Source organism: Brienomyrus brachyistius, chromosome 16, assembly GCF_023856365.1.
Source record: "Brienomyrus brachyistius isolate T26 chromosome 16, BBRACH_0.4, whole genome shotgun sequence".
Lineage (NCBI taxonomy): Eukaryota > Metazoa > Chordata > Actinopteri > Osteoglossiformes > Mormyridae > Brienomyrus > Brienomyrus brachyistius.
The window spans coordinates 13239283-13266898 of record NC_064548.1 but is presented as its reverse complement, the minus strand read 5'-3'; the positions used below and the strand labels follow the sequence as shown (position 1 = coordinate 13266898).

The 27616-nt window shown below is 42.4% G+C and overlaps 1 protein-coding gene across 1 annotated transcript; it reads left to right on the top strand.

Moving 5' to 3' along the window:
* Positions 1-7275: 7275 nt before the first annotated feature.
* LOC125710223 (glutamate decarboxylase 1-like) lies at positions 7276-26953 on the top strand. The gene is made up of 17 exons (XM_048979747.1): positions 7276-7895; positions 8835-8996; positions 11132-11194; positions 12890-13039; positions 13772-14014; positions 14762-14852; positions 19175-19287; positions 19640-19755; positions 20060-20139; positions 20230-20284; positions 21270-21386; positions 21536-21600; positions 21693-21771; positions 22360-22509; positions 23184-23291; positions 24130-24219; positions 24321-26953. Exons 2-17 carry the CDS (start codon positions 8921-8923, stop codon positions 24492-24494), a joined length of 1770 nt encoding a protein of 589 aa, XP_048835704.1. The 5' UTR covers positions 7276-7895; positions 8835-8920; the 3' UTR covers positions 24495-26953.
* Positions 26954-27616: the final 663 nt, after the last annotated feature.

Here is a 27616-nt window from a genome sequence, read left to right as displayed (position 1 = left end):
TCCGAACTTGCAGTCAGTTGGATGAAGAGGCGGGGCTTAATATGTCAACGAAGTCGTTCTGTATGAGTGACAGCTGCGAGGACCACTCACCACTCTCAGCACATGCATAAGAATTATTCTTTGTCAAAATTTATTTTAAGGGTCTGCTTTGGCTAAACTATTACATAAATTAGGACTTTTTCTGTACACAAGAAACAAGATGTCTACTTAATTTAATTTGAAAAAATAGGTATAACTGAGGGGTAGACTCAGAACGTCATGGTTTGGAGTGTGAATTCTGCTTCCAATCTGTGTTTGGGATTTCTGCAAGTTTGTATGTTACCAGTTTCCCCCCGCAATCTAAAGATATGTAGTATATTTTTAGTAGCATGACCAGGTGAGGGCATATATGCACCGTGTGATGGGCTGGCATCCTGCCCAGGGTGTACCCTGTGCTATGCGCTTCCTGGCATTGGGTCAAGCTCTACCCCTTTACCCAGGATAAGAAAATAGATGTAGAAATCATATAATCATCAGTTTTATTTAAGAACTTTAAGGGACCTTTGTTGGTGTTACGAATGGAGCATGAAGTTTCCTGATTACTGAGGATTCCTGATTTAAAAATAATTCTTTTAGGTTTGGGATATTTTGGATGCCCTGGAAATGGTAGAAACGTTTAGTGACCACCTGTGCTGTGCACCGAATTTCGAGGGACAGATGTCTGAATGGCGAGGGGGGTGAATTTATAAATTTTACCTCCTTGGTAAATTTTGTGTGATTGAAAAGAGGAAGACAGGGGCACAGTCGTTTGGGTAAAAGAGACAGGTACTCAGGCATGCCCCCCCAAATGTCATCGCAAATCTTAGCTGCGGACAGACTGCATTAGAGGATGCTGAAAATGCTCTATACCATAAATGGTAATAAGGGAAAAAAATAGATTACCTCATCTTTTAAGAACATCAGTGTTTTTTGTGGCTGTGGATCAGCAGGAGCCATTCTGCTGATATTCTTGGCCATGCCTGACTCCCAGCAACCCCCATTAATGCAGCGATGTGAAGCATTAAGAATCCATGTGTTTCTAGAAAGGCCTATGTCACACTAGGGTCTGATGAGTACTGGAAGCCTCTCTGTCATGCTTTAATGCCAGTCAGTGATTGGATAAGTGCACAGAACCCCCCATGATTACTGTACTTATAAGATATATGCTTAACATAAACCACATGGAATTCTGTTTAAAAAAATCTATCCATCCAACTCTTTCTGGGCTCCAGCATCTGTCCCAGAAGCTATGGCACAAGGCAGGGAATAACCCAGGACAGGGTCATAACAAGATATTCGAAAAAAAAGATACAATATACTTGTCATTGCTCTTTGCGTCCCATTAGCCACTCTCCCTTCCCCGTCTCTGATCTGTCATAAAACCTGACTAAATCTTGACCTCAGATAGCGATGTTAAAACAACTGAGGCCTGTCCATCTGTTTTCTCTTTGTGGGTGTGTTTGGCTACAGGTTTTTCTCTTTGTGTGTCGCAGTGTGTTGTGTGACAGTGGTGGAGACTGATTTGAGTTCACTTTGTGTCCCACGTGGAAAGATCAGGTCCAGGAAGTACAAATCCAGGCCAAGATTTTGTTTCAACCAACCAGTTGAGTATTCTGGGACTGTGAGTTTTTATGCTCAACTGGTAGGTTGAAACAGAATCCTGGTCTGGATTTGTACTTTCTGGACCTGAAATCTCTACCCTTGCTGGTATTTGCTCTGCCTGTGAGGTGAAAGAACAGTTGAAAGAACTGTATTCCAATCAAAAGTTCAATTGTTTCTTATTCAGTATATCGTCTGCTAATATATTGTTCTTTAAATCTTTAAATATTTATTTCTATGATATTAACATGTCCTGTTTCTCAGGATATACTACATGTGTACTGTCATTGTATCTTAAATGTTTGACACTATATGTATCTTCGTCTGTGCACTACATTCTCGCTGCTATACGTCTTATTCAGCAAAACAGTGTTTCCTGAAACGCTCCTTGGGGAACCCCAGACACGTTTTTGGTACTGGAATGTCCGGCAGGGAGCTGGGAGGGAGAAAAAGGTGGAACGCCTGGGGGTCCCCGAGGACCAGTGTGTTTTTGGAATCTGAGAGGAAGCCAAAAGTCCTGTAGGAAACTGGCAGCTGTTATGCACTCGCTTAGTATATTCAGTATATTCACCATTTTAGAAATGAAAGTAGTATATGAACTTATTCTATAGGACATAATAGCTAAGCCAATGCATTTAGTGACAGGATCAGTACCTGCTGTCTGTTGTTTTTCCATTTGGCCAGCAGGTGTCACTGGCGATCCTGTTCCTTTCTGTGCTCAGTATTTGTCACAGTCCCTAGTGTGTTTCTCTACTTCTCCAGTCTTCTCAAGTTCCGTGTGACTGAATGGACTCAGTATGTGGCTGAGAAGCTGCTCTCCTGGGCTCTGTTGAAAATTTTGAATTTTGGTTATCTTGTTGGTTATCTTGTTCTAGTATTTCTGTAAGTGGTTTTTGTGCCTTTGTTCTTTGTTATCCTTACTTGTGTCTAATCTTGTAGTAATGTTCTGTACCCTTGTTTCCAGTTTTTCTTAGTGTTTGAGTCTGTAGTGATTATTGATTATGCTCACCTGTTTCTCGCTCATCGTGGTCCTTAGTGGTCTGGTTGATTTAGTAATAGCCCAGACCGATCCCTTATTGAAGTCCTCATTCAGTATGTTTACATGCAAAGCTAAGTTGTACTGCAGTTATAGCTCAACTACACCATTTAATCGGACTGATGTCCTTGTCGCAGTATACAGTACATGCACAGGACGGGAATCAATTTATTGACCAAAGTATGTCAAACTCCGTTACAATAGGTGGCAATTTGGCTCCTTTCAGCTCATTAGTATTGGGTAATAGTTGACCTATTACGTCACAGATGTAAAAAATAAATAAAATAAAATTCAGCGCCGCCCCTCCCTACACACAGAACATGCACTGTGCGTAGGGCCCCACGATCCTTGGGGGGGCCTGTTTTCCGCAAGGGGACGCATTCTCTGCAAATGCACAAAGGATGCGCATCGCTGCCATGAAGCACGTGTAGAGCACCAAGTCAACCCAAGGCAGGAGAGGACAAAATTAGACGAGTAATGTGACACCGCAGGCGTTGCCGCAGTGATTGACAGCAGGCAGCATCCGACCAATCAGCGGTCTAAATGCGCCGACAGGCAGTTGGATCCATGCAGGTGGAGAGATGGCCTCCAAACGGCAATATGAACCGGGAGCCAGCAGAAGAAAGAAAAAGTCAAAACAGGAGGAGGTTGTTCATTTGATTTGTTCCGACTAATAAAGGTCGTAACCCTAAATGGTATCTCGTGATACAGTCATTTTGTAATGGGGGGGGGTCAAAATAAAATTCTGCTTAGGGCCCCAATTTGTCTTGATAAAATTAATAATAATGGGTTCGAGGACAAATTAAGTGACACAAGCTTTGATTGAGATCTGGTCGGAAGAACAGATACAACAAGATCAGGATGGTATGACAAGAAATGATATATTTTGTATAATATACTGTGACAGGCTGGTATTGGAAATTTTTCAAATATTACAATGAGATTTTGTTGTAATAACTATTGGGGTATTTATGAAACAAAAAGAGTTCAATGTATATTTCTCACAAGCCCGTCTAGGAGTGATTTAAAAAGCAAGGATGAAAATGATTATCCATCCATCCATTTTCCAAACCGCTTATCCTACTGGGCCGCGGGGGGGTCCGGAGCCTATCCCAGAAGCATTGGGCACGAGGCAGGGAACAACCCAGGATGGGGGGCAGCCCATCGCAGGGCACACTCACACACCATTCACGCACACATTCACACCTACGGGCAATTTAGCAACTCCAATTAGCCTCGGCATGTCTTTGGACTGTGGGGGGAAACCGGAGTACCCAGAGGAAACCCCACGACGACATGGGGAGAACATGCAAACACCACACACATGTAGCCCAGGCGGAGACTCGAACCTGTGTCCCAAAGGTGTGAGGCAACAGTGCTAACCACTGCACCTAGATAATCTTGAAAAGGAATAATCATTAAAAATGCAGAACTTGCCGAGTTTTTTTTCCTATGACAGAGCAAACATGTTTTAGCGAGACTTATACTCCCTGCGCTATAATATTCGTACCAAACTGAAGGTAAGAAAAAGCCTGATATTAATCTAGCTGACTAGCGATGTAAGAATTGCATACGCATCACATGCGACGTTGGCATTAATATTGCATGTTGTTGCAGTCCTACTACAGACATTTACACCGGCTCACGTTGTGATGTCATTCTGAGCCAGTATCAGTTTTTACGCCAGTGTAAAACCAAACACCTTTAAGTACCACACTTTTGGTACCTTCTTGAAGCACCAGACGTACGGTACCTGCTGCAGTGGAAAAGCCACCGTAGGTGGGCGGTGAATAGCTTAACAGCGCTGTACATACGAGCCGTACGTCCTCTGCTTTACTCCATACTTCCTCCGTGTACCAGCTTCTTCTTTTACTTCCAGATCAAAGCCCGGGGGGGGGGGGGGGGGGGACATTGTGGAGCATGTGCGGAGCACCTGGGCCAATTGAAAGTATACAGGTACATGCAGAGTAAATCGACTCCCAATCCCATTATCTGGGTGTCTTAGTCTGACCTCGAGAAATTCGATTTAGTACGATTTCAGGCAGACTAGCATGTTTACATGTACTTTAAAAGTCCGGTTTTAGTCGACCTAACACAATAATCTGATTTTCTTAGTGTGTATGTAAACATATTGATAATTTGTGCCCTTTCCTTTTTCCTCAGTTTGCTGTTACATTAGTTCTGTTTACTGTAAGTGCTGTGTGTTCCTGCAAGGCCCCAGTAAGCACTGAATTTGTTACTGGCCGTACAGTTTGCTGTTAGCTTTCCCCACTGTTTAGTTTAGCCTATTCAGTCCTGGTTTTACTTCCTGCCTTTGTTTTGACCCTTCGCAGTCCCTTTGTGTCTTGTTACTTTGTGAGTTCCAATAAAACCCCTCGTCTCCAAGCCGCTCTGTAGATCATCCCTTCTGTCACGCCCCGCCGTAACATTTACCCAGAACAGCTTCATTTTTTAAATCTGTTACTACAGCTATTAAAACAGAGCAATAAAAAGCTACCTTGCTCAAGATTACTCTTGCTGGGATTTCAACCAGCAAACCCCAGGTAACAAGGTCATTACCCATGCTGACTGAAAGGTAGATACCATAACATTTATTTTGTTAACATTCTTGTCGACCCTTAATTGAATCTGTGTTATGTTTGTTTTATTTAATAGCCTCATGGCATCCTTCAGCAGTTTTTCAATATGTTGTATATGTACAGCATCATTATCGATAATGTTAGGGTAAATGATTCCAATTAAAATGCTAAAATTGCATAAGCACCACGTTCGTTTCCATGATCGTTAGACATACAGTGACCTGATCATGTCTGTGCTGACCTGTGCCGTCTGTTTCCAATCTGCCCGCAGTGTTATCTAATGCTGATATCTGTTCACAGACTTTTGCAGATCCCTTTAAAAATCCCTTTTTGTTTCTAGTAAACCCTGTCAGGCAGAGTGTCTGTGATGTTGTTTCAGTCCATCAGTGACAATCTGCAGACTCATAAACGCCATTCGTGGGCTCACACGTCACACGCTGGGCAGACTGAGGCTCTCTTTAAGCTGTCAGCATGTACTTCTCAGTATTTACTGTTCATTGCCATCCTGTTCAATATTCATCATGACACCAATACTTTTTCATATCAGAGATCCATGTCACCAGCAATGCAGGCTTTTTTATCTAAAAGATTTGAAATTATCACTTAAATACTTGTTTTTGTGTCCCTCATTCAAAATATTACAGCTCAGCATAATATTTGTTATGCAGACACTTTTGATCTTTCTTATTTGTTGGAATTTAACGTCCAATATCCTTGAGGGGCCCCTAAAATCATGCACCCCCCCCCAGGAAACCTTCATTTCGAACTATCTCTACTACTTGTAATGCTGTCATACAGATGCAGATTAATAACTGACATTCGGATACCGGATGGTATTGGAACGTGACTTAAATTACCTCGTATTAACACGGCAGAGAGAAACGTGAGCGAGTTTCAGTACATCAGTTGTATCGTGAACGAGCGCCATCTGCTGTCAATATTAAAGTATTACAAACGTTCTTAAAACATTGTTGCGTTCCTTTATTAATGGGCCCCAAATTCAGTTCCGTTAGAGTTTCGTACATGGCGACCTGTACATTTATATTACTGTATATCGTCATACGGTATAGTCAGGAAATTTAGTTCAAGATACAGTCAGACGTATGCGGAAACTGTTTATATCGGACGGTCTATTTAGTTAAATTTAATGTTTATTGTCATTTCGCCAAACACTCAAACTGAAGGCTTTTACGTGGGGTTAACGACAGTAACAACACAAGAGCACTGACTGTACAACACATTGTGAGACGACAGGAGGTGCAACATTATACAGAAGTCGCGATGACACACAGTGCAGTATCATAAATTTTATTATATGTGCGCGCTGCCTACATGTCCTACACAGACACAAGCTCTAAGATAGAACGTCTTAGAAATGGAGGGGCATGTTAGAGTATCCATTAAGCTTTAGAAAAGCTATTCATACCAGTTAACAGGTGACGGGATGTATTCTATAGTTCATAACTAATGAATGTATTTGCAACCTAATAATTTATTGATTCAAATAAACATTATAGCAAGCGTATACGTCATGTCATCATTTTTGAATATATTAAAAATGATCATGTTTGGCTGAAAGGCGTTACGGGAACTGTCCAAGTACTGAAATCCACACAGCCTCCACTAGGAACTTCGAAGAATGGCGGTTTCGTGACTCGTTTCGTATTAAACTGTGATGTTCTTTATTGTTTACTACAAAATACATCGGACCTTAAAAGCGTGTAGTTTTCACATTTCGGAACTGGTTTTGCAGTTTCCGAAATATTTTCATATGTAATATAAATGTAGTAAGAATTCATATTCATTTTATAGTGTTAGTCACCTCCCTATAATTTTTGAGGACTTGTAGTCATTTTGGAACCGTGCTGACATTTATAAGCTTAAATCTTTAACAGAATCGTGGTCGGCCCAGCTCATTGATTCTCTGCTGCCATCTTGTGGTTGTAGCTTGTTCCGAAAACCGATACATTCAATTACGAATGCGAGATTCCACTTCGCCGAATTGTGATGGTTCATTGTAATTAAAATTTCCCAGCATGGGTATTGACAGTTTTAAATAAGTGGCAAGAGGTTCGAACAAAACATTCCCTTCCCCCCACGAGCAGTAGTTTTCCTCGATTCCAAGAGAGATTGACTTCTAGTGCACCGGGCACCTGATGACTTCCCTCTCTCCTCTTTGTCTGCTTATATGGTGTTTTTTGGGACGTGATGAGTTACTCACAGGACGAAATGTCTAAAGTGCATCTGCGTGATCCGGATTGCTAATGACGGTACAAACCCCCGTCAGCAGTCAAACGCATCCAAATGTCATGCCTTCCAAAGGCAACAAACGTTTCGTGATATTTTTCTGCCGACAAAGTGAATCCGTTTGATATTGGATGAACTCCGCACAACACCAGAGGAGGTATATTGGCGTGACTCATACGTGCGTAGTAACTGATAAATAGGCGATTCAAGCTTTTGAAAACAGTAAATGTAACGTACTTCAACAAAATGGTCACGACGGATGGAAATCTTGCAATCTATTTATATTCAGACGACGTTTTCCTGGGAATGTTATAAGCGCACATAACGTTGTATGGCTCTGTGGTTTTAAATTGGTTCTGAAATAGTTTGTCGGACTCTACCGCCTACAGATACACCTGTGTCTGCTCGCCGGCACGGTAAGATGTCTCTTATATTTAACGCCTTTGCATTTCCTACAATCTGTAACAGCGAATATCTTTCATTGAACGTTTCTTGTAAATCTAAAGTGGAACAGTATTGGTTAATTGTGCATGTTAATCTCGTTGAAAATGTTATGTTTGTAAGGAAAACTGTTAACACGATTAAAGAATGCGATTTTATGCATTATTTTGTATTACATACGGGGTGGCAATAAATGCCACAAAATACATCACGTTTTCATCTCGTAACTATTTTAAAGAAAGATATTTGCTGGCTGTGATGTGGTGGTTTTCTATCAGATCGTTTGCTTAATAAACAAATCGGTCAATCAAATGTGTCACAAATAAGAAAACTGCACAAATATATAAACTATAGAATTATAAATGCTAATTCATATATGCCTATTTAATATAATCATTCCAATAGCATTATAACATTTATAATAGAGATTCTCAGTGAAATCAACCTTTATACGAGTTTAGAAAACAAATTGTCATAGCACTTCAATCAAACCCTATAGAGTATTTTTAGTTTTCTAGCTGTTCGCTTTATCTGCACCTACCACGATTATATATGTAACGAGTTTTCAATCCAGTTAAACTTCCCAAATATCCATATAATTGAAAGTATTGATGTTATCTAAGATTCCCTGAATGTGCTGGTCCCTCCCGTTTTTCAGTCTTTGTCTAACAAGCGTTAAATAAATATGCATACCATTCAATACTGTATCACGCTAAAGCAACTTTTGTGCCAATTAAACTTAAAAATAAATAGTCTCCATCAATATCCCCGATTTCACCAAATATACAGTCTGGTTTGTCCCTGCATTTATTTCTTTGATTTTGTGTATTATTTATTTTTATTTTTTTGTGTATAGAATTGTATGCGATAACCTACAACAAATCTGACTTTTCCAATCCCCCTTTCTTCTGCAGCGAACTGTATATTTTCATCACAGATGAAATAGGAGTCCCTATACAGTACTATCGCGTGAGGAATACGGATCTCCGTCTTAGGGCTGATGGCGACGTCGGCTCCTTCATCCTCCAGCGACGACCCTGATCCCAGCTCCACTAATTTGCGGCCACCGCTCTCAGGTTAGTATATCACCGATAAATATGTGATATAAGTTAGTACCGTTTTCTATGCTAAGCTTCGTAATTTATTATTTTTATAATAAAAAGCAGTGCTACACGTTCCATTGTAACCCAATAAATCAACCCAACACGGGTGGGTCGACCTCCCACGTCTGCTTGAAAGATGAACCTTCTTCTCAGATTGGGTGGTGGAGGCTTCTAAAAACATGAGCACCGCTCTGAAGGAGGCCCTCAGGGTACCATTTCCCCCCATTTTCCTCATTAATAGAATGACAGTATTTTAAATGCGTAATTCAAACGTTTTTCTTTTTGTAAATTTCGTTTTGCTACTTGTGTCGCTTAAGTACGACATGTGTCATTGAACATCTAAAAAAAATCACAGTCATATTATTATTATTTAATAATAAATATAACAATAATAACAACAACAACAATAATAATAATAATAATAATAATAATAATATATCAATCTTGGGTTATTATTTGTAGTATTAATATTGTTGTTGTTGTTACTTTACATTCGAGCCAGAAGGGGGGAAAATGACACATTACTGTGGCTATGACTTAAAACGTTTGAGAGAGCGGTTCCAAGAGCAATTATGTGAAAAGTGGCGCTAATTGTTGCCGCCCTGAATTGGCCTAATGGCTTTCGCTTTGCGCTGACTTATTGTGATGTCAGAGGAGAGGAGCGGAGGCGGAAGAGAGGCAAACGGCCAGACGTTACGGCTCAACGAGTTTTTCCTATCACCTATTAAAGGAAAATGTGTTCCATCGTATAATTTTCTCCCCCAGTAATACAACGATGCAATTAAAAAGACCATTGGCTGAAGCTTGGCAAATATGACCATTATGAAAAAATAAATAGCAGAATTCGTTGATGCAGATAATATTCGGCATTATATTATGCACAAACATGACCAAAAAAGCGCGTTTTATTTTGTATCTGTTTTTCTAGATGTGACCGTTCTTTAAATTTAAATATCTCAACGAGAATGCTAGGTTGGTCTCAAATTGGATGCATTTGCTTTAAGAAAAACTGAGGAATACAAGAAATGCATATGGGGAAAATGACATAACCGGCTAACATTGAAAGCGTGTCGATGCTTATATAGCGCCTGATTCGTTGTGTTTATACGGTGGAGGTTCAGTTATGGCGCCAGTGTTTTTTTTTTTTTTTGGAGCCTGTTTCGCCTGAGGCTCGTCGGGTGTCACATCGCTGTCAGCTATGCTGGCGCCACTACTAACTCCATCTTACCGACGTTCCGTCGTAAACCGCCGCCACGATTTTTATTTGTTACAAATCAATTAATCTTAAAAGGGCAAAGTGTGAATTATTTTTATTATTTACTTATACGTCACATTTATTCTTTTGTGCGAATAGAATTCATTTTAAAGTCGATGTCAAGTAACTTATCAACTCAAATTGTGCATTCAGTCCCAAATGATTCCGCGCTATTATGCTTAAACTATTTTAGTGTGTAAGTTTTCTGTACCCGCTTTGTGCGTTTAGCCTGATATGCTTCCACGCATTCCATAATTTTTTAATACGTACTTTAAGAACAAAAGTAATACCATATACGAAGTGGTTCAAAATAAAGACAAGAATTAATGTGTCAATAAAGGCCGCTAGATTATCTGTCGGTCTAGGAGATTTGTGGCGCATAAGATAACAGCGGGACTAATGGCCCCGTATGCGCAAGAGCGGGTCTGCGGGACGGCGGTGTGTGACGCGCTGATGTGTTTTTTGATCAGGCCAATCTTACAATGAACGAGAGGCTGGCAGTGCAAGTCCGATCCAGCAGAATACCATTTTTCACTCAATTAATTTCTGAACCCTCGAACGACCCCATTTCATGCTCATTTATTTTAAACTGCCATCAGATTCGTGCCAGTGTTTATTAGACATTCACGTCTCAGATGATCTTTATTGATTGGCCCATGGGATTAAAAAAAATAAACTGTTCTGGAGAGCGGGAGCCCCAGGCAGCACAAATTTAAATCCACATTTCCGTAATTCGGTATTCATTATCTACGTGATTTAAATCGTTTTCTCGCCATGCGCTTTCAGTGTAAGATCAAATAAATATGTAAATATACAATCAGGTTGTTCAATAGTTTTCCCGATTTTGTTATAGCCTATGACTCCTGGTGCGGTGTTGCACACGGATGTACAAGAAAACTGGGACTGAAGATTTGTGGTAAGTTTTGGAGCCTAAAATCTTTATGCCTTAATACATTTCACGGTTGTATGAACGGCTTAGTTCGGTTTAGCTCTGAACCGGTAGGAAGAATCTGCCCTTTTAAAAGATAAATTTGTCCACATTTGTCCTCGTTGGATTAGACTAGTTACGAGCCTCGATATTTGTCCATTAATGTTTGTTTTATTTGTTTTTTTTATTTTGTTTGGATATACTTGATTTTTTTCTGCTCGTTCATTTGGAAAATGAAGGACCGACTGTCAATGTTATTTTAATCTTTACAAAGGTCATTAAGCAATACTCACCTTGATAAATAATAAAATTATTTTAATTCGACCTTAACGTAACGTCCGAGACTTATTTCATTCAAAAGGGGGAATTTTATATTGTCCGATGACGTCAATTCATTTGAAAACAACATTCCACGCACGAATAACGTCCCCCAAGCAATAGTCTTGTCTGTTCCTCAGTCAAAGCAAAGTCCAGTTTTGCATATCTGCGTTGCTGCGATAATTCAGTCCGCATTGTCACTCGCTCGCGTATCAAAGCGTTCTGTGCTAGATAATTGGCTTAAATTCCTTTGACTGGAGATATATGCTTGGTTTGCATATTGAAATTGTTTTTTTTTGTAGAGCCGCTTTACAACCTTCATACTATGACTCAGTGGAAATGGTGAAAATTCAACTCGCAATATTAATGACATGTCACGACCTGTTATATCGCCCTTCATGTGAATCCAGTTTGTTTCCGACAATTATGCCAGTTAATTTAATTCGTGCGACTTCAGCATCGTTATTCATAATGTGCTTGTTATCTAATAATAGTGATTCGATGAGCTATTGCCTCCTTTGTCGATTTTTGGATGTCGATTGTCCTGCATTTATTTGTTGTTGTGGACTATATGGGGGGGGGGGGGGGGGGGTAAATGAGACAATGTAACAAGTTTTTAAGGGTCTGTAAATGCTCGTATATAATATTAGGCCTGCTTCTGTAAATACAATCCTATCATCTGGTCTCTTCCATTGCCTTCGTAATTTTGAGAAATAGATACTTAAGAGATGTGGGCTATTTAATACGTATTTCCATAAGAAAATTAGGCGGAAAGCACGGCATATAAATATAAATTCACTTTTTAGAAATAACAGCACGCCCACAAACTGCTCAGTGCAATTGATTTTATTGAAATCATATTTTTTTTATGCCGAAACATGAACAAAACGACCCCTGCTGGCAAACACGAGTAACGACGATCGATTTAACGTTTAAATCGCCCTGGGATGGTATCACAAAATTTACCTGGTTTTTAATAATCCAAACACGGTTCGTCTTATTTATGTAATTGTATAGCAGCTCTAATACCAAATATTAGGATTTGATCATAATAGGTCTGTTTGCTTTTTGCTGCCATGCTGTACGGAAGATAGATGCAGTTATGATTTCTTACAGACATAACTTCCCTTAGCAAGCCTTTCAAAGGGCATTTAAAAAATAATATTTATCTTGCTTAAAGCGGATAACTGCAATGCATCCTAGAGGTCAGTTCCATATTTAATATATTTGATTACATGTGTGCATTGTACAAAATAGTTTAATTTCATTTTAATCTGCAATGATTTCCAAAGTACCAACGCTAGAACTGCATTCAATTTTGCAGTTTATCGCCTAACCCCTATTCATCCTCATTTAATAATCCAGGGTTCTTACAGAAGAACAACAGTTACGAAGAGAAGAGCAGGATTGGCGGTTCCTTGAAGGACCGCCAACCTAAGACTCTCTTCCCTTGGGAAAACAGCGATTCACAGTTAAGACGGACGGAGACCGATTTCTCCAATCTTTTTGCTAGAGGTTAGTCAGTAATCACCATCCAGTTTTTTTTATCAATACATGTTTTATTTGAATTGCCCAAATCATGTCAGCAATGAGCCTTTTTTTGTAGCCTATGTTTTTGGTGAGGTCAGATACAGTCGGGGTAAACTGCGCCCCCTTAAGGCTGTGTTATTGGTAACTGCTTGGTTGGCGTCTTGACTTCTCTAATTCAGTCAAATGGGATTGTTACAGTGATAGTTAATCACGCTTCCCGGAAGTAACTGGAAGACAACTATTTTGTGATTCAGAAAAGCAAATGAAAGTTACACTGAATTATTTTAAACCCAGTTGTAACGTGGAACATGTAAAAACAACTGTGGGTCGTAAGAGCCGTTTTGGCTGCTGACGTAGCGATATGTCAAGTAATTATATAAGTTAGAAGGGAAGAAAAGCGGAACATAATATAGTAACATGTTAAAATAACAGTGTGCAATGATTATAATAGATTACGATTGTTGTTTTATCCATGCATTTGAATGCCTGATGTCAACTTCAAACAGATTAAATAAATACCAATACGACTGATCTATTTTTCATGTTTGTTTGTTTTTTGATAGATGGTCAAAAAATTGTTAAAATCTTGTCTGATCATATGCAGTGCTTTGATTGATTGATCGATCGATTCATTTTAATTATGAATTAATGTTACTGTTATGTACAATTTATTTTTGTTATCAAGAGAAATGACACTTTTCCCCATTTGAATGATAGATCTATTACCAGCCAAAAATGGAGAGGAGCCAACCATGCAGTTCTTGCTGGAAGTTGTTGACATCCTCACGAGCTACATCCACAAGACATTCGATAGAACCACAAAAGTCCTGGATTTCCACCACCCTCACCAGCTCCTTGAGGGTATGGAGGGCTTCAATCTGGAACTTTCGGACCAGCCGGAGTCTCTGGAGCAGATCCTGGTCGACTGTAGGGACACACTCAAGTACGGAGTGAGGACAGGTACTGCAGATCTTGTGTGTTATTTACACACACCAACACCATGGCAGGTTAACTTCGCGTTTACAGTAATGAGGCTTTAGACCACAAAAAGAGCTCTGTAAATGTCAATGCCAAAGAAGTGCCTCAGGTTGTGCAGGAATTCACTGTAATACCACCTCCGTGTTCTACTACGAAAAAAAAGACGCAAATCAGAACTGTCCATGGTGCTGATGTTTTCCAGACAGCGCTTGTACACAAATCATATTTACTTACAATGCATTTATTCATTTAGCAGGACCTTATGTCCAAAGTAACATACGTATGAGGATCAGAGAGCTGGTTCAGCCAGCCATGGGGCTAAAGTTCGGGAGCGTGGGACAGCTGCGGATACCCTGGCAGGTTCAGGAGGCCCTTCAGAGCGTAAAATTATATAATGTAAAGGAGGGCAGGTGTCATTTTACAAAGGGGTGCAGGATATCTAGCTAGTCTCCTGGCCTTGTCCAGGGACCCATCAGTGATATGATACTCAGACAGCCATGGGATTCGAACCCACAACCATTTGGTCATGGACCTAGATCTCTAACCCACTGCACTACACACTTATTCTTTTATTGCTTTATTTATAAGAATCCCATGTAGCAGTTCCATTACACTTAGGTGTACCTGTTCATATTTGAATTCATATGCAGATATTGTAGTATGAGAAGTGAAAATCAAGCAAACGATGAAGAGCGATAAAGCTGATATTAAAGGTTGCACCCTCTGCAGGTCACCCAAGGTTTTTTAACCAGCTCTCATCTGGCCTGGATATAATCGGTTTGGCAGGAGAGTGGCTCACCTCCACTGCAAACACCAACATGTGAGTTCCAGCCTGCTTTCATATTCATTAGTTTGTTTAATCTGCACAGTTGTTCTGTATAATATTTTTATCACTCGCAAAGCATGCAGTAAATTATCATTTTTTTAATCATTTTTGGCTTCATGGGATGTTTCATGGGATGTTTCATGGGATGTTCCACAGCCCACATAACCTGAAAAACATTTTTAAACTCCCAAGAGCAAGGAGCTATTTATCTTTGTTTTTAATGAATGCTGTCATTACATTACATTACATTGCATTGCATTACATAAAGAGGCAGTCAAATGCTTGTGAATAAAATAACTTTTGTAATTTATGTGTGGTTATTAGCTCGGTGGACTCAAACTCTGATATAGGCTTATAAGCTTTCTCCCTGGGGGGGGAGGGGAGGATTAAAATCATGCAGCTGTCCCTTTAAGTAAGAAAATGTGCGTAGTGGAGCAGGAGCACAGAAAAGGCATCTGCTTAGGTGCTTTAGTCTTTAACAAAGAGATATGACACAGATTTGCTCAGATATCTGTCAGGGTTATGTCACATGACCTATTTTACACCACATGACAATCTATTTTAAGGTGGACTCAGATATTAAGTTGATGCGGCACTGAGGGAATGCCATCCTCTGCCTGGCATCATGCTTTTAATAAATGAGATAGATCGTTCGTCCAATTCTCACTAAAGGATTGACTTGTATTGTTCTATTGTTGATTTCAGTGACGCCGTAACGGCGCGTGGAAGGAGCCTCCGAGCAAAGCAAATTGCATATTGATCAGCGTTCTTGGTTTTGTGGGCTGGGGGTCCATTCTGTGCAATGCATGTCAATCCACAGGAAAAAACACAATGACTAGCGACAGTTGGATCCTCGGAGACCTTTCGATAAGAGACTCAATTGGGCAGAATTAGCTGCAGAATAATAAAGGTGATCATTCCGCAGGGCTTTTGTTTACAACGGAGCAGCATAGGGAGACGGTATGCTAATGTGGGGGGGGGGGAGCTGTCCTAGATACAGGTTAATGCTCCATTGACTGTGGCTCATTGCTCACTGGTATTTGTAGACTGCCTGCTGCATCCGGCCCCAGCAACGTTGGGGGGGGGCTGTTAGGCCCCACTGAAGGACACACAGATACTCTGTGGCTGTCACCTCCAAAGTCCTTTATTGTGACTTTGATATTTCGAGAGCGTTCACAAGCTGTTATTTATCGAAGTGTTTTTGCAGAGCAGTTAAAGGTTGAAAATGCTGCCATTGGAATATGATTGTAAGATGGGTGTGAGGGGAGGTGTGAGGGGAGGTGTGAGGGGAGGTGTGAGGGGAGGTGTGAGGGGAGGCGTGAGGGGAGGTGTGAGGGGAGGTGTGAGGGGAGGTGTGAGGGGAGGTGTGAGGGGAGATGTGAGGGGAGGTGTGAGGGGAGGTGTGAGGGGAGGCGTGAGGGGAGGCGTGAGGGGAGGTGTGAGGGGAGGTGTGAGGGGAGGTGTGAGGGGAGGTGTGAGGGGAGGCGTGAGGGGAGGTGTGAGGGGAGGCGTGAGGGGAGGCGTGAGGGGAGGTGTGAGGGGAGGTGTGAGGGGAGGTGTGAGGGGAGGTGTGAGGGGGTGTGAGGGGAGGTGTGAGGGGAGATGTGAGGGGAGGTGTGAGGGGAGGCGTGAGGGGAGGTGTGAGGGGAGGCGTGAGGGGAGGTGTGAGGGGAGGTGTGAGGGGGTGTGAGGGGAGGTGTGAGGGGAGATGTGAGGGGAGGTGTGAGGGGAGGTGTGAGGGGAGGTGTGAGGGGGTGTGAGGGGAGGTGTGAGGGGAGGTGTGAGGGGAGGCGTGAGGGGAGGTGTGAGGGGAGGTGTGAGGGGAGGTGTGAGGGGGTGTGAGGGGAGGTGTGAGGGGAGGTGTGAGGGGAGGCGTGAGGGGAGGTGTGAGGGGAGGTGTGAGGGGAGGTGTGGCCATCCTGGGTGGGCGGGGGGGGCAGCAGAGCCACACATGCGCACACTCCCTTCACCTGTTTGTTTTTTTCACTCTCCCCCGAAAACGCATCCAGACCCCGATGCTCAGCCTAGCTCTCAGTTACAGACCTTCTGCAACACGCCGCTTGCTTACTTTCTCATCTATCTGTTTTTTTTTTCATTCAGTTTTCCCCTCATACTCATCATGAAACAGCTGCCTTTTGTTTTCACAACCACTCAGTCATTTTTTTTTTAACAAAATGGCACCAAGAAAATGCATCACCCAGGACTGGCCTCCTGCAGTCATAGACTCACTCGTGTCCTTAACCCTGATTATCTGGGGACAGGTGCAGTTCAGAATTGCCTTGATCAGGGACATTCCTAGGATCCAGGCCTTAGCAGAGACCTAATCTGTCTAAGGGTTCTCAAACTGAGAGCTCGGCTGTTAAACAATCCTAGTTAAACAAATCGTTCGGAGCTCATTCAGATTCACTCATTGGCGTTTGACCTTGTTGTTGTTCGCTGTCATTTTTAGAGGGTTCTTCGCCTTGTGTGTGATTTTGAATGGATATTTCTATCCAGTATTTGGGTGTTTTGAAAAATAAAACACAGAGTGCTGCCGCTTGCCCTACCTGGCAGCTCTCGTCGTGCTCAGGCAGAGAGGAGCTCACTTGGGCTTTTCTTTTTCCCCAGTGTCTAATGAGGTTATTATAACGTCACGCCTGACACTTATTGACTGGCAGTTAATGTGTGTAATAAAATCGTCCTCAATGCATATCATCGTGAATATAAATAATTGCGGCAGGTTTTTTTTTTTGCGACTGTGTTCAGTCACCTGTGTTGTTTCTTCCTGTCTGTGTCAGTTGCCGTAAGGTTTTGGGGTGAAGGTATCCCTAGATGTAGTGAGCAGAGATGTTTACCACGATTCAAACCACGCACTTGCACGTTAAACAAACACAGTCCTTTTTTAGGATATGTGACCTGTTCAACCTTCTGACTTGGTAGATATTTATACATTTTTTGAAACTCACGGAGGGGGGTGGTTTGAGCGAATGTCCGAAACAACAAATTTGCACCTGAATGTAGAGTAACTGGCCTGGTCCGGTAGCGGCAACGGACTGTTAGGGAAACACCTGTGCATTTTGCCGGAAAGAGACGTCAGTGTGAATCTCCTGAATATCTCTGCTGCCTCTTGTTACCTTCTGAGTCTGACTCTCGTGATGCTTGCAGAACATTTTCCTAATGACAAGCTATGTTTTCTCTCCTTTCCATACTGGTCTGGCAAAGCAGGGTCTTTCTTGCAACCTTCATGAATCAAAGGCAGCTTTTTCTTGACAAAATTAATCGTTTTGAACCGTTTTCGATTTTTTTTCCCCCATTTTCCATTTTCCTCTGTTAAACCCAGAAAATAAACCCTCACGAATCAGTACCTCTGCACATCTTGTGAGAAAAGGCATGGCAACAAAAGAAAATAATACTTCGCTGTTTCTTTAAGTACCTACGCGCAATATACAGCATTATTACGGTTGGCCGATGTTGGAATGAGGTACCATAATGCATCAGTATTTCACAGTCCACTGCATAGTGCATCCAAAAGCGAGGCTGTATCTATCCCGCATTTTAGGGCTCTTTTGATTCTTCATGCCCACTGTCCGTCCTCTTTTCTTTCCCCTGGCCTAGAAGCTACATTTCAAGCTGAATGAGCCCTTATCTCCACGCACCACGGCCCTCTGCTTTGTCCCTTCCCATTCTTGCCAAACCAAATGGGTCTTTTCATTTCGATCAATACAAACGAACGGATTTAATTAGAAAGTCTGGATGCTGATTTCGTACGAACGTGGCGTGCCTCCCTCTCGTTCCAGTGACTGCAGTGATGCTTGCGTCCGTTTGTTGCGACGTCGGTCCGTTTATGATTACTTGAAAATGAGAAGCTGCAGAGATTATGGTAACATGCTCGCTGAGGAGGTAGTGCTCGCCTTGAGGAACATGGCCCATTTTATGTGGTTATTTTCAGAGAGCAAAATCAAAAAGGTTAAGAACAGATTTAATGAAACATAAAAATAGATGTCCAGAGCCAGTACAGAGCCCAGAGGTATAATACCAGTAAAATGTAACTTTTTTTATGTCATTCCCACCCCTCAGAGCTGTCCCCCTCCTCACCACTGTCAGCATAGTCCCTAACATGCTGCAAATCTCTGTGAATCTCTGTTCGTTTGTAAGTCCCAGTCTATGTTGTCTTCCAATGTCCTTTGTCTTAATCGTCATTATAAACGCAACAGGAGTTCAAAGCCCATGTCATTTTTCCATTTAAAAATGATGCTACTTTTTCATTTTGCATTCAGCCTGGTTTGGATGAGGATCTTTGTGTTGATTAACGCAGAGAGGCGTGGCCTGTCTTTAAGGTTCACCTATGAGATTGCTCCAGTCTTCGTGCTCATGGAACAACTGACGCTGAGAAAGATGAGGGAGATCGTCGGATGGCCAGGTGGAGAAGGGGATGGAATATTCTCACCAGGTCAGTACAGTCCTAAGTCTATAACCTATATTAATTTAGCTAACAACCTTGAAAGCTCTTACCAAGACATCCACTGTTAAAACCCCAAATTTTCAGGACAACAGTTCAAGTCCAGCACCCCTGTTCAAGGGTACGGTAATCTGAGCTCTCCAGGGGTTTGGACCAGCAAACTTGCCACCTGAAGTCCATGTCCTTAACCTCGAGACTGCCTTCTGCCCATATATAGCGATGGCAAATTTACCTCCTGGAAAAACTCCACAGAAAGACACACTGTTTCCATGTAGAGGGCATTGTGTTCATGTCTTTGGCACAGTTCCTCTGTCCCTGGAAGATGATGTCATCTTCTTTACAGGTGGAGCAATATCCAACATGTACAGTGTGATGGTGGCACGCTATAAATACTACCCAGAGGTCAAAACCAAAGGCATGTCTGCAGCGCCCAAACTGATCCTCTTCACTTCAGAACATGTATGTCCTGTTCCCAGTCTATCAGGCAGACCCATTTTGACACACCTGGGTTCTACTATCTCATTTTGTATTATCATTCCTTGCCTGTATTTGATTAAGCCAAATGAATTTCAGAAGCAATGCAGTGGAGTTTACTTACCTGTGGTAGATTGTTTGGCGAGCTACACTCTCTTATCATTGAGTGTTTTGATTGATGGGGGGAGTAAAGTGGGGGTGTGGTTTATCTGATTGCTCCAATCTCTGTGCTTGTGGAGCACTTACCGATTTGATTGACAGCGTGTGGGACCGCCCCTCTCTGTTACAGAGCCACTACTCCATAAAGAAAGCCGGAGCCGCCCTGGGCTTCGGAGTAGAAAACGTGATCCTGCTGAAATCTGATGAGAGGTAGGCGCTCGTGGGCGCAGCCACATCGCTCACGACTTGTGAAACGCGCGCGAGAAGTGGGTTTAAGAGCCTCTCTCCTTCTCGTTTCAGAGGGCGGGTAATTCCTGCAGATCTGGAGGCCAAGATCATCGCAGCCAAGCAGAAGGTGCGCCCTAAAGTTCCTCCTAAGCGGTGGTTAAGCAGTAAATGGCTAAAGTCAGTTCTCAATCTTAGCTGCATGCAGAGTGAAATCCAAGGCTGTGGATTGTGTTGTATGTAAGCATTTAATCACCAGACAAATAAGTCAGGAGGGCAGGGAGTGTGATGTGTTATGTCTCCAACCCCTACCTGTGGCATCCTTCTATGGTGCGCTAGCAGCTCCTTGACTGACAAGAAGGCTTTTCAGAGTCATCAAATCGGCACAAAAAATTACCAACACTAAGATACCTTCACTAGAGTGTATATACAGAACCTGATATTGACCACTGGCAACAAAAATCACCCAAGCAGCCACCTCTGCTGTCCTCTGGAAGGCATTTATAGATCTATTAAGATGCGCGTTCCCAGGTTACTGAAAAGCTTCTACCCAAGCACTGTCAAAGAACTGAACTCCGCTAAATAACTGTTCACTGCATCTAAGTGCAAAGTTCTGATCTCATGTCTTTCACTGTTACAAATGGCATCATTGGGACAAAAGTGCAATATCCCTGTAATGAAACTACTCCACTACTTTCTATTTATATGCTTGCACCTTTTATATATATGTATGCATACGGGGGCACTCAAGGTTTCATTTATGTATTTTTTTTTTTAATTTGTTGTGTGTGTGTAGCTTAATACAGTGTTTCCCAACCCAGTCCTCGGGGAACCCCGATAGTCCACGGTTTTGCTCTCTCCCAGCTCCCAGCCAATCAGGAACACCGAATACCTCTTACAGGTGTGCTGGGAGCAAAAATGTGGACTGTCCGGGGTTCCCCAAGGACTGGGTTGGGAAACACTGGCTTGATATGTAGAGCATATGTATGTGTTGAATATGTAAGATTCAGACTTATGTTATACTATATGTACTATCCAGGGGATGCACTAAATTTCATTGTACGATGTTCATCTGTGCAATGACAATAAAAGGCATTCTATCGTATTTCACACAGGGACACGTTCCTCTGTTCGTGAACGCCACAGCAGGCACCACCGTGTACGGCGCCTTTGACCCCATCAACGAAATAGCAGATCTCTGTGAGAAGTACAACATGTGGCTCCATGTGGACGTGAGTGTTACACCAATCACCAATCCCGGAGCACATACTGACGGCGCCTCGGCCAATCCCGCGCGCTCACACATCCCCCGTGCCGCCGGGTAGCACACCGCGTGATATCGTGCGGGATGGGGTGAGAGTTCCGCCTCTCGTTTGGGCAGGGCGCCTGGGGGGGCAGCTTGCTGATGTCCAGGAAGCACCGGCACAAGCTGAGCGGCGTTGAAAGGTACGGGCCGCTGGCCCCGGCCGCTCACCCACACGCAGTCGAGGCGTGGCACGGCCCACGGTGCGCTAACTCTGCTGCTGTCGCTGCTGCAGGGCCAACTCGGTCACCTGGAACCCGCATAAGATGATGGGCGTGCCACTGCAGTGCTCCGCCATCCTGGTGCGAGAAAAGGTATGGAGCTTACCCCCCCCCCCCCCCATTTTCAGACACTGGCATCTGGATGCAGACAGCTAGCCAGGCACATCTTAGGAAAGACAGACGGAGTGTACCCGCTATCTCCCCCGTTTGCGTAGCGAAAGGACACGTGGCTAATGTCTGCTCTGAATGACGTATTTTCATTCATTTCTCAAAAACACAAACCTGCATTCCTCATTAAGCATGTGACCCTGATGATACTTTAACGAACCTGTTACTAACATGGGTTATTAGGCCCTTTGCTCTTAACAAGGTTCTCAGGGGTCATTAGTGCACATTAGTGCATTATTTGTTTCTAACTATGTGAGTTGCTGTGTTTCCCCATTTTGGAGAAATGTTGTTTCCATGGGGACTGAAAGGTGAACTGCACTGCTGCCTCACACCTTCAGGGGCGATTCTGAAGTTTCCGATATTTGCAGGTCCTCTGCAAGTTTTCTATTGGTGCTCCAGTTTCCTCCTACAGTGAGAAAACATGCATTTAGGTGAATCGGTGCCTCAAAATGGCCCATAGTCTGTGAGAATGTGTCCTACGGTTTACCGTAGCGTTCTCCTGGATGTTTGCAGGGGCTGCTCGAGGGCTGCAACCAGATGTGCGCCGGCTACCTGTTCCAGCAGGACAAGCAGTACGACGTCACCTACGACACGGGGGACAAGGCCATCCAGTGCGGCCGACATGTCGACATATTCAAGTTCTGGCTGATGTGGAGGGCTAAGGTGCATTTCCCTAAATGCAAATACACTGAGATTTTCCAGTCAGCAAAATGCTGAGAAACTTCTGAGTGAAACATAATTCAGGGCCATTTAGGAACATTGTACAGCTATGCTAGATATTTTTAATATTTTAACACGGGCCTGGGCAATTATTTTCTGCGGAAGTCCAAATCAGATCTTCATTTTTAAATGATTATTTTCATGTCCTACATTCTAAATTGGCAGTTTTGTGTGCTGGTATCGAAGTAGCAGTTGTCTTTGTGATTGTTCTTAGGAAGGCAGCTTGGTGGTACAGTGGTTAACACTGTTGTTTCACACCAGTTTGGAACCAGTGATTGAGTCTCTTCCATGGTTCTGTGTGTGGAGTTTGCATGGTCTCCCCCAGTTGGCATGGGGTTTTCTCTGGGTCCAAAAAACATGCTGATGTTAACTGGAATTACCAAATTGCCCACAGGTCTGAGTGAGTGTACCCTGCAATGGGTTGGCACCTCATCCTGGGTTGTTCCCTGCCTTGTACCCATAGGACTCATGGATGGATTATTCATGGAACTTGAAAATCGTTGTTTAATTTTCATTTTACTGATCTGGATGAAGGATGTGACATTGTCCTGCATCTGGAATCACGCATCTGATTTTTGACAGCACTGATTTCTTTCTCCTCTTGGCCGTTTCACCAGGGGACGATCGGCTTTGAGCAGCACATCAACAAGTGTCTGGAGCTCGCTGAGCATCTCTACAACAAAATCAAAGACCGGGAGGGATATGAGATGGTGTTCCAGGGAGAGGTGAGCCCCCTCACCCCCCCCCCCCCTTTCTGTCCCGGTCTGCTCCCAAAGATAACAGACGTGGTCGATGGCTTACCTTCATAAGGTGTCAGGGCAGTGAGATATGTCACGAGTATAAAGCAGATCCCATTAACTGTGGTGCCCATAGCACTGTTTCATTAGTAATCGAGTTCTGGTTGGCTTAATGTATTCCAGACTTTAGGTCTCCTGACTAGGGTGGGGTGGAGGTGTGGCTTTGTGCCAGGGGTGGATGCCCAGATGGATTTATCACCTTCTTGGGTCCCATGGCTGTTTCTCCCTCACAGTTCCCCTATTGCAGAAACCCAACTAAGCAGAGGAATACAGATCCCCTGGTTTTTTGTTCACCTCTCTGTGGCCCATCCACAAATTTGGAATTTTCTTGCATACAAACTGTATACCCAGTTATAATATTTCCTTCAGTCAGTTTAAGGCAGATTTCTGATCCAGAGAGTACAAATCCAGTCCAAGATTTTGTTTCATCCAACTACTCTGTGACTCTTTATACGCAACTGGTTGGTTGAAACAAAATCATGGTCTGGATTCATACTCTCTGGACCTGAAATCTCTGCCTTTGGTTTAAGGAACCTCTCTTCAACCACCCTGTTCCTATTTAAAAAATAATTTACATTAAATTTGAAAGCTTTTGGTTCTGTGCCAAATATGTGTTAGGATGTATCAGTGGGGGTTGTGGGGGGGGGGGATTCATCTCAAGATCATGTGCAGGAAGATCTATTTCTGTTGTATGTGTTCTGACCTCTTAGTCATTAGTGGCAGTTTGGTGATGATGTTGTAATGTTTGATTCGGGTCTCTCTGCAGCCTCAGCATACAAACGTCTGCTTCTGGTACATCCCAGTGAGCCTGAGGGGCATGCCAGACTGCGAGGAACGGCGCGAGAGGTTGCACAAGGTAGGCCGACCGTCACCCCTGCACGAGACATCGCTGACCGGCGGCGAACACGTTTAGGTGGGAGCGGGATGAACATCTGTCTTTTCTCTACGTCAACCCAGGTGGCGCCGAAAATCAAAGCCCTTATGATGGAGTGTGGGACCACCATGGTGGGCTACCAGCCGCAGGCAGATAAAGTGAACTTCTTCCGCATGGTTGTCTCCAACCCCGCCGCCACAAAGTCAGACATCGACTTTATGATCGAGGAGATCGAGAGGTTGGGCCAGGATTTGTAGGGCCCACCTTTAGCCAATGAGAACGTGACCAGCGCTTCAGGGACGTTAAGATGCCTGGTCGCCCCTTATCATGTTGAGGTCCGGGTTCTCCTGTGGGATTTTTAAATCGTGGTCGGTACGGTACGGTAGGTCCTTCTTGGTGGTGGTGATGCTCCGAAATCCCACCAGCTCTTGTTGCAGTCTGTTATGTCCTATAGCTGTGATATTCCGTTATACATCACATATCAGGGTCAATGATCCCACTCAGTCTTGGAGCCACGCGGCTCACTGAGAGATCCCAAATGATCCCCTAAGCTTCTTTGATGTAAGTATACTCCAGAAATGCCATGATGTACTATAGAAATATATGACCACTCTATATATGTTAATTGCTCTATATTGTCCATCCATGCTTTCCGTTGAAGCTGTAATTCCTAAGCCTGACCTGCAAACACTCTTTCCAACCTGATCTTCCCACCCAGTGTGAAATAACCGAGAAATTGTGGGACACAGTATTTCCATCACATTTATGTACTCTATAGCTGTTTATTAGGCAGAATGGACTTTGTGCAGACCGTGTATAGTACTGTAACATTACCTGTGTGGACAGACTTAGACGCCATAGTTTTACCTTAAAATTCATTCATACAATTGTAATATCAATGATGTAGGTATATGAAGAAATGGCTTTGTTTATATTAAGAAATGATCAGTGTCGAACGGCTGTAGCATTTTCGCCCGTTAGTAATGTATCTTAATTTATATTGTAAAGCAACTTGAGAGGTTTAAGTAAATATAAAGCATTTATCTGTATTTGTGAGCCAAAGAAAGAGAAAAACACTTAAGTATCCTGCCCTTAGAGTTATATACATATATGCATATCAGTGAATACTCCAAAAACCCTTATATAACATAATTATATATAACATCACTTTGACACCTTACACCTTAGAGAAATTCCTGTGTGGATTGTTTGTGATGCGTCTCTGTAATATTGCGCTGACAGAATGTTCCAGAGTCACCCATCAGCCTAGCTGGTAGTTGAAGTAGGTAATTTGGCACCAGCAGTCCCAGTGTGCCCAGGATTTCATGTAGCGCGAAGCACAATGCTAATGCTAATGGAGAATCTTAACCCAGAGTGGTGGGAGGATTGTGTACTGATTATATACGATATATATAATTTAATATTTCGAATTTTTATTAGGTGAGCAATTCCATGAAAGTGTGATCAAGTAATTCAGCACTTCAGTCGTGCCATATGCATTACATTTTTCTGATTTATGTTGATTTTAAACAATACAGGAATGACGACCTCCTTTAACATTGTTTAGACGAAGCCGGTGACCTGTGTCAGTTTTTGAGAGCAGAGATCTCTGTTCTTTGAATGCAATCGCAAACATAAGGTTGGCACTTTAAACTTCAATCATGCCATTGCAAAACATTGTCCTATTCACAGTACTAATAAAATCTCCATATGAACATCGGATGGCTTTGTGTATTGCTGTAGTCACGGTTGCGTCAGCCTTCTGGTTAAGTAACTTCTAGAAAATACACTAGCTTGACAAAGGACAGCAACCACCCGACCCCATAGCCATAAATACCAAGAAACCAGATCTCAGGATTCAAACGCACAGCCCTTCCGTGAGAATTATCTGTGTACCAGACATATATTCTTTAGATGAATCTGTCAAACTAGTCCTCCCATATCTGCATTTTCAGTAACTGCGGTTTCAGTTACCCACGGTTTACCACGGTCTGAAAAAAAATTGTACACCGTATAATGGTTATGTTTTTTCATTGTTCATTCATCCTTTGAGGGTTATAAAAATCATGATTTTCATTGCTCTGTCATCCCTTGATACATAATATTTTTTCATTGCTCTATCGTCTCTTGAGAATTTATTACTGTATAATAATGTACAATTTTATAGATTCTTACTGTATTTAATGTTGAGATTGACTTACTGTGCATACCTTATCAATTACAATATGTATGTTCACAAAAATCGGGTTATATACGGGATCCACAGATCCGCTGTAACTCTTGGAACGTACTTCCTTAGGCTATGGTGACACTACTGTATTTCACATTTCGTCTTCGTTTTATATATGCCCATGCATTCTTTATATTCAGTACCACTGGCTGCAAGATTTGTGTTTGTTAACCTTAGCATAACACTGCAGCTTATCGGATGGCTCAGGAATCTGTATTGTAATATTTGGTCAGACACAGGGGTCCTTGTGCAGCTCAAGCCTGCTCTTCAGGACCCACAGCTGTCTAGGAATATGCTAGATGGATATTATCATGGTACAGAGGCTTGTTTGAAGGAGGTACACGTAACTTTACTCAAAACATAATGAGATGAGTACCGGCCATGTTTCAGTTGTACTGCTTCTGTCGTTACCATGATAATAGCCACTAAAAACCAAAAATATTCTTAGAATTTCTTTTGAAAATAAAAGACGACAAGAGTACCTGACACCCTAGCAATTATTCTGCGCGTTACATCAAAACATAAAAACTCGACACAATAATCTGTCATTATAGCATAAAATCAACATACATTTGGTTTAATTCTCATCTTACTATGTGAAGAATCTGAACTGAGTCACTCATTAGTTATTCGTAGAGAGGTAATGATGACAATATTGTCTAAGTTAAATTGGATTGATGGATAATTACAGTGCAAATTAGGAAGCAGGTGTTTCAGTCCTATGGAAATAATTGAAAGTAAATTAAAATGAATAAGGCAGACTGGACACTCACTCCCAGCCTCATTTTTCGGTTGCTTTCAGTTGTGTACTTCATAGAACTAGTAACTCACATGAGACCCACATGCTTCTTATATTAAATCACTCTGCTATATTCCCTGGGTAATAAACTTGGGGGTTTATCATCTGTAAGAAAATGCAAAACCTATTGTTGGTATTTTACTGCTGCACATAATACCTCTTTATACATTTCATCTACAGATAATGTAATGAAATGGTATGTTTTTATTGCTATTGTAGCGTTTCGGGGATTTAAAAATGCAAGTAACTGAATTGTAGCGTGCCATAAAACTTTAATACTGCCAGACTAGACCCTGTAGTTGTTTTTGCCCGTTGAGCTCAGACGCAGCCTGAAGAGTCTTTCCTGGAAG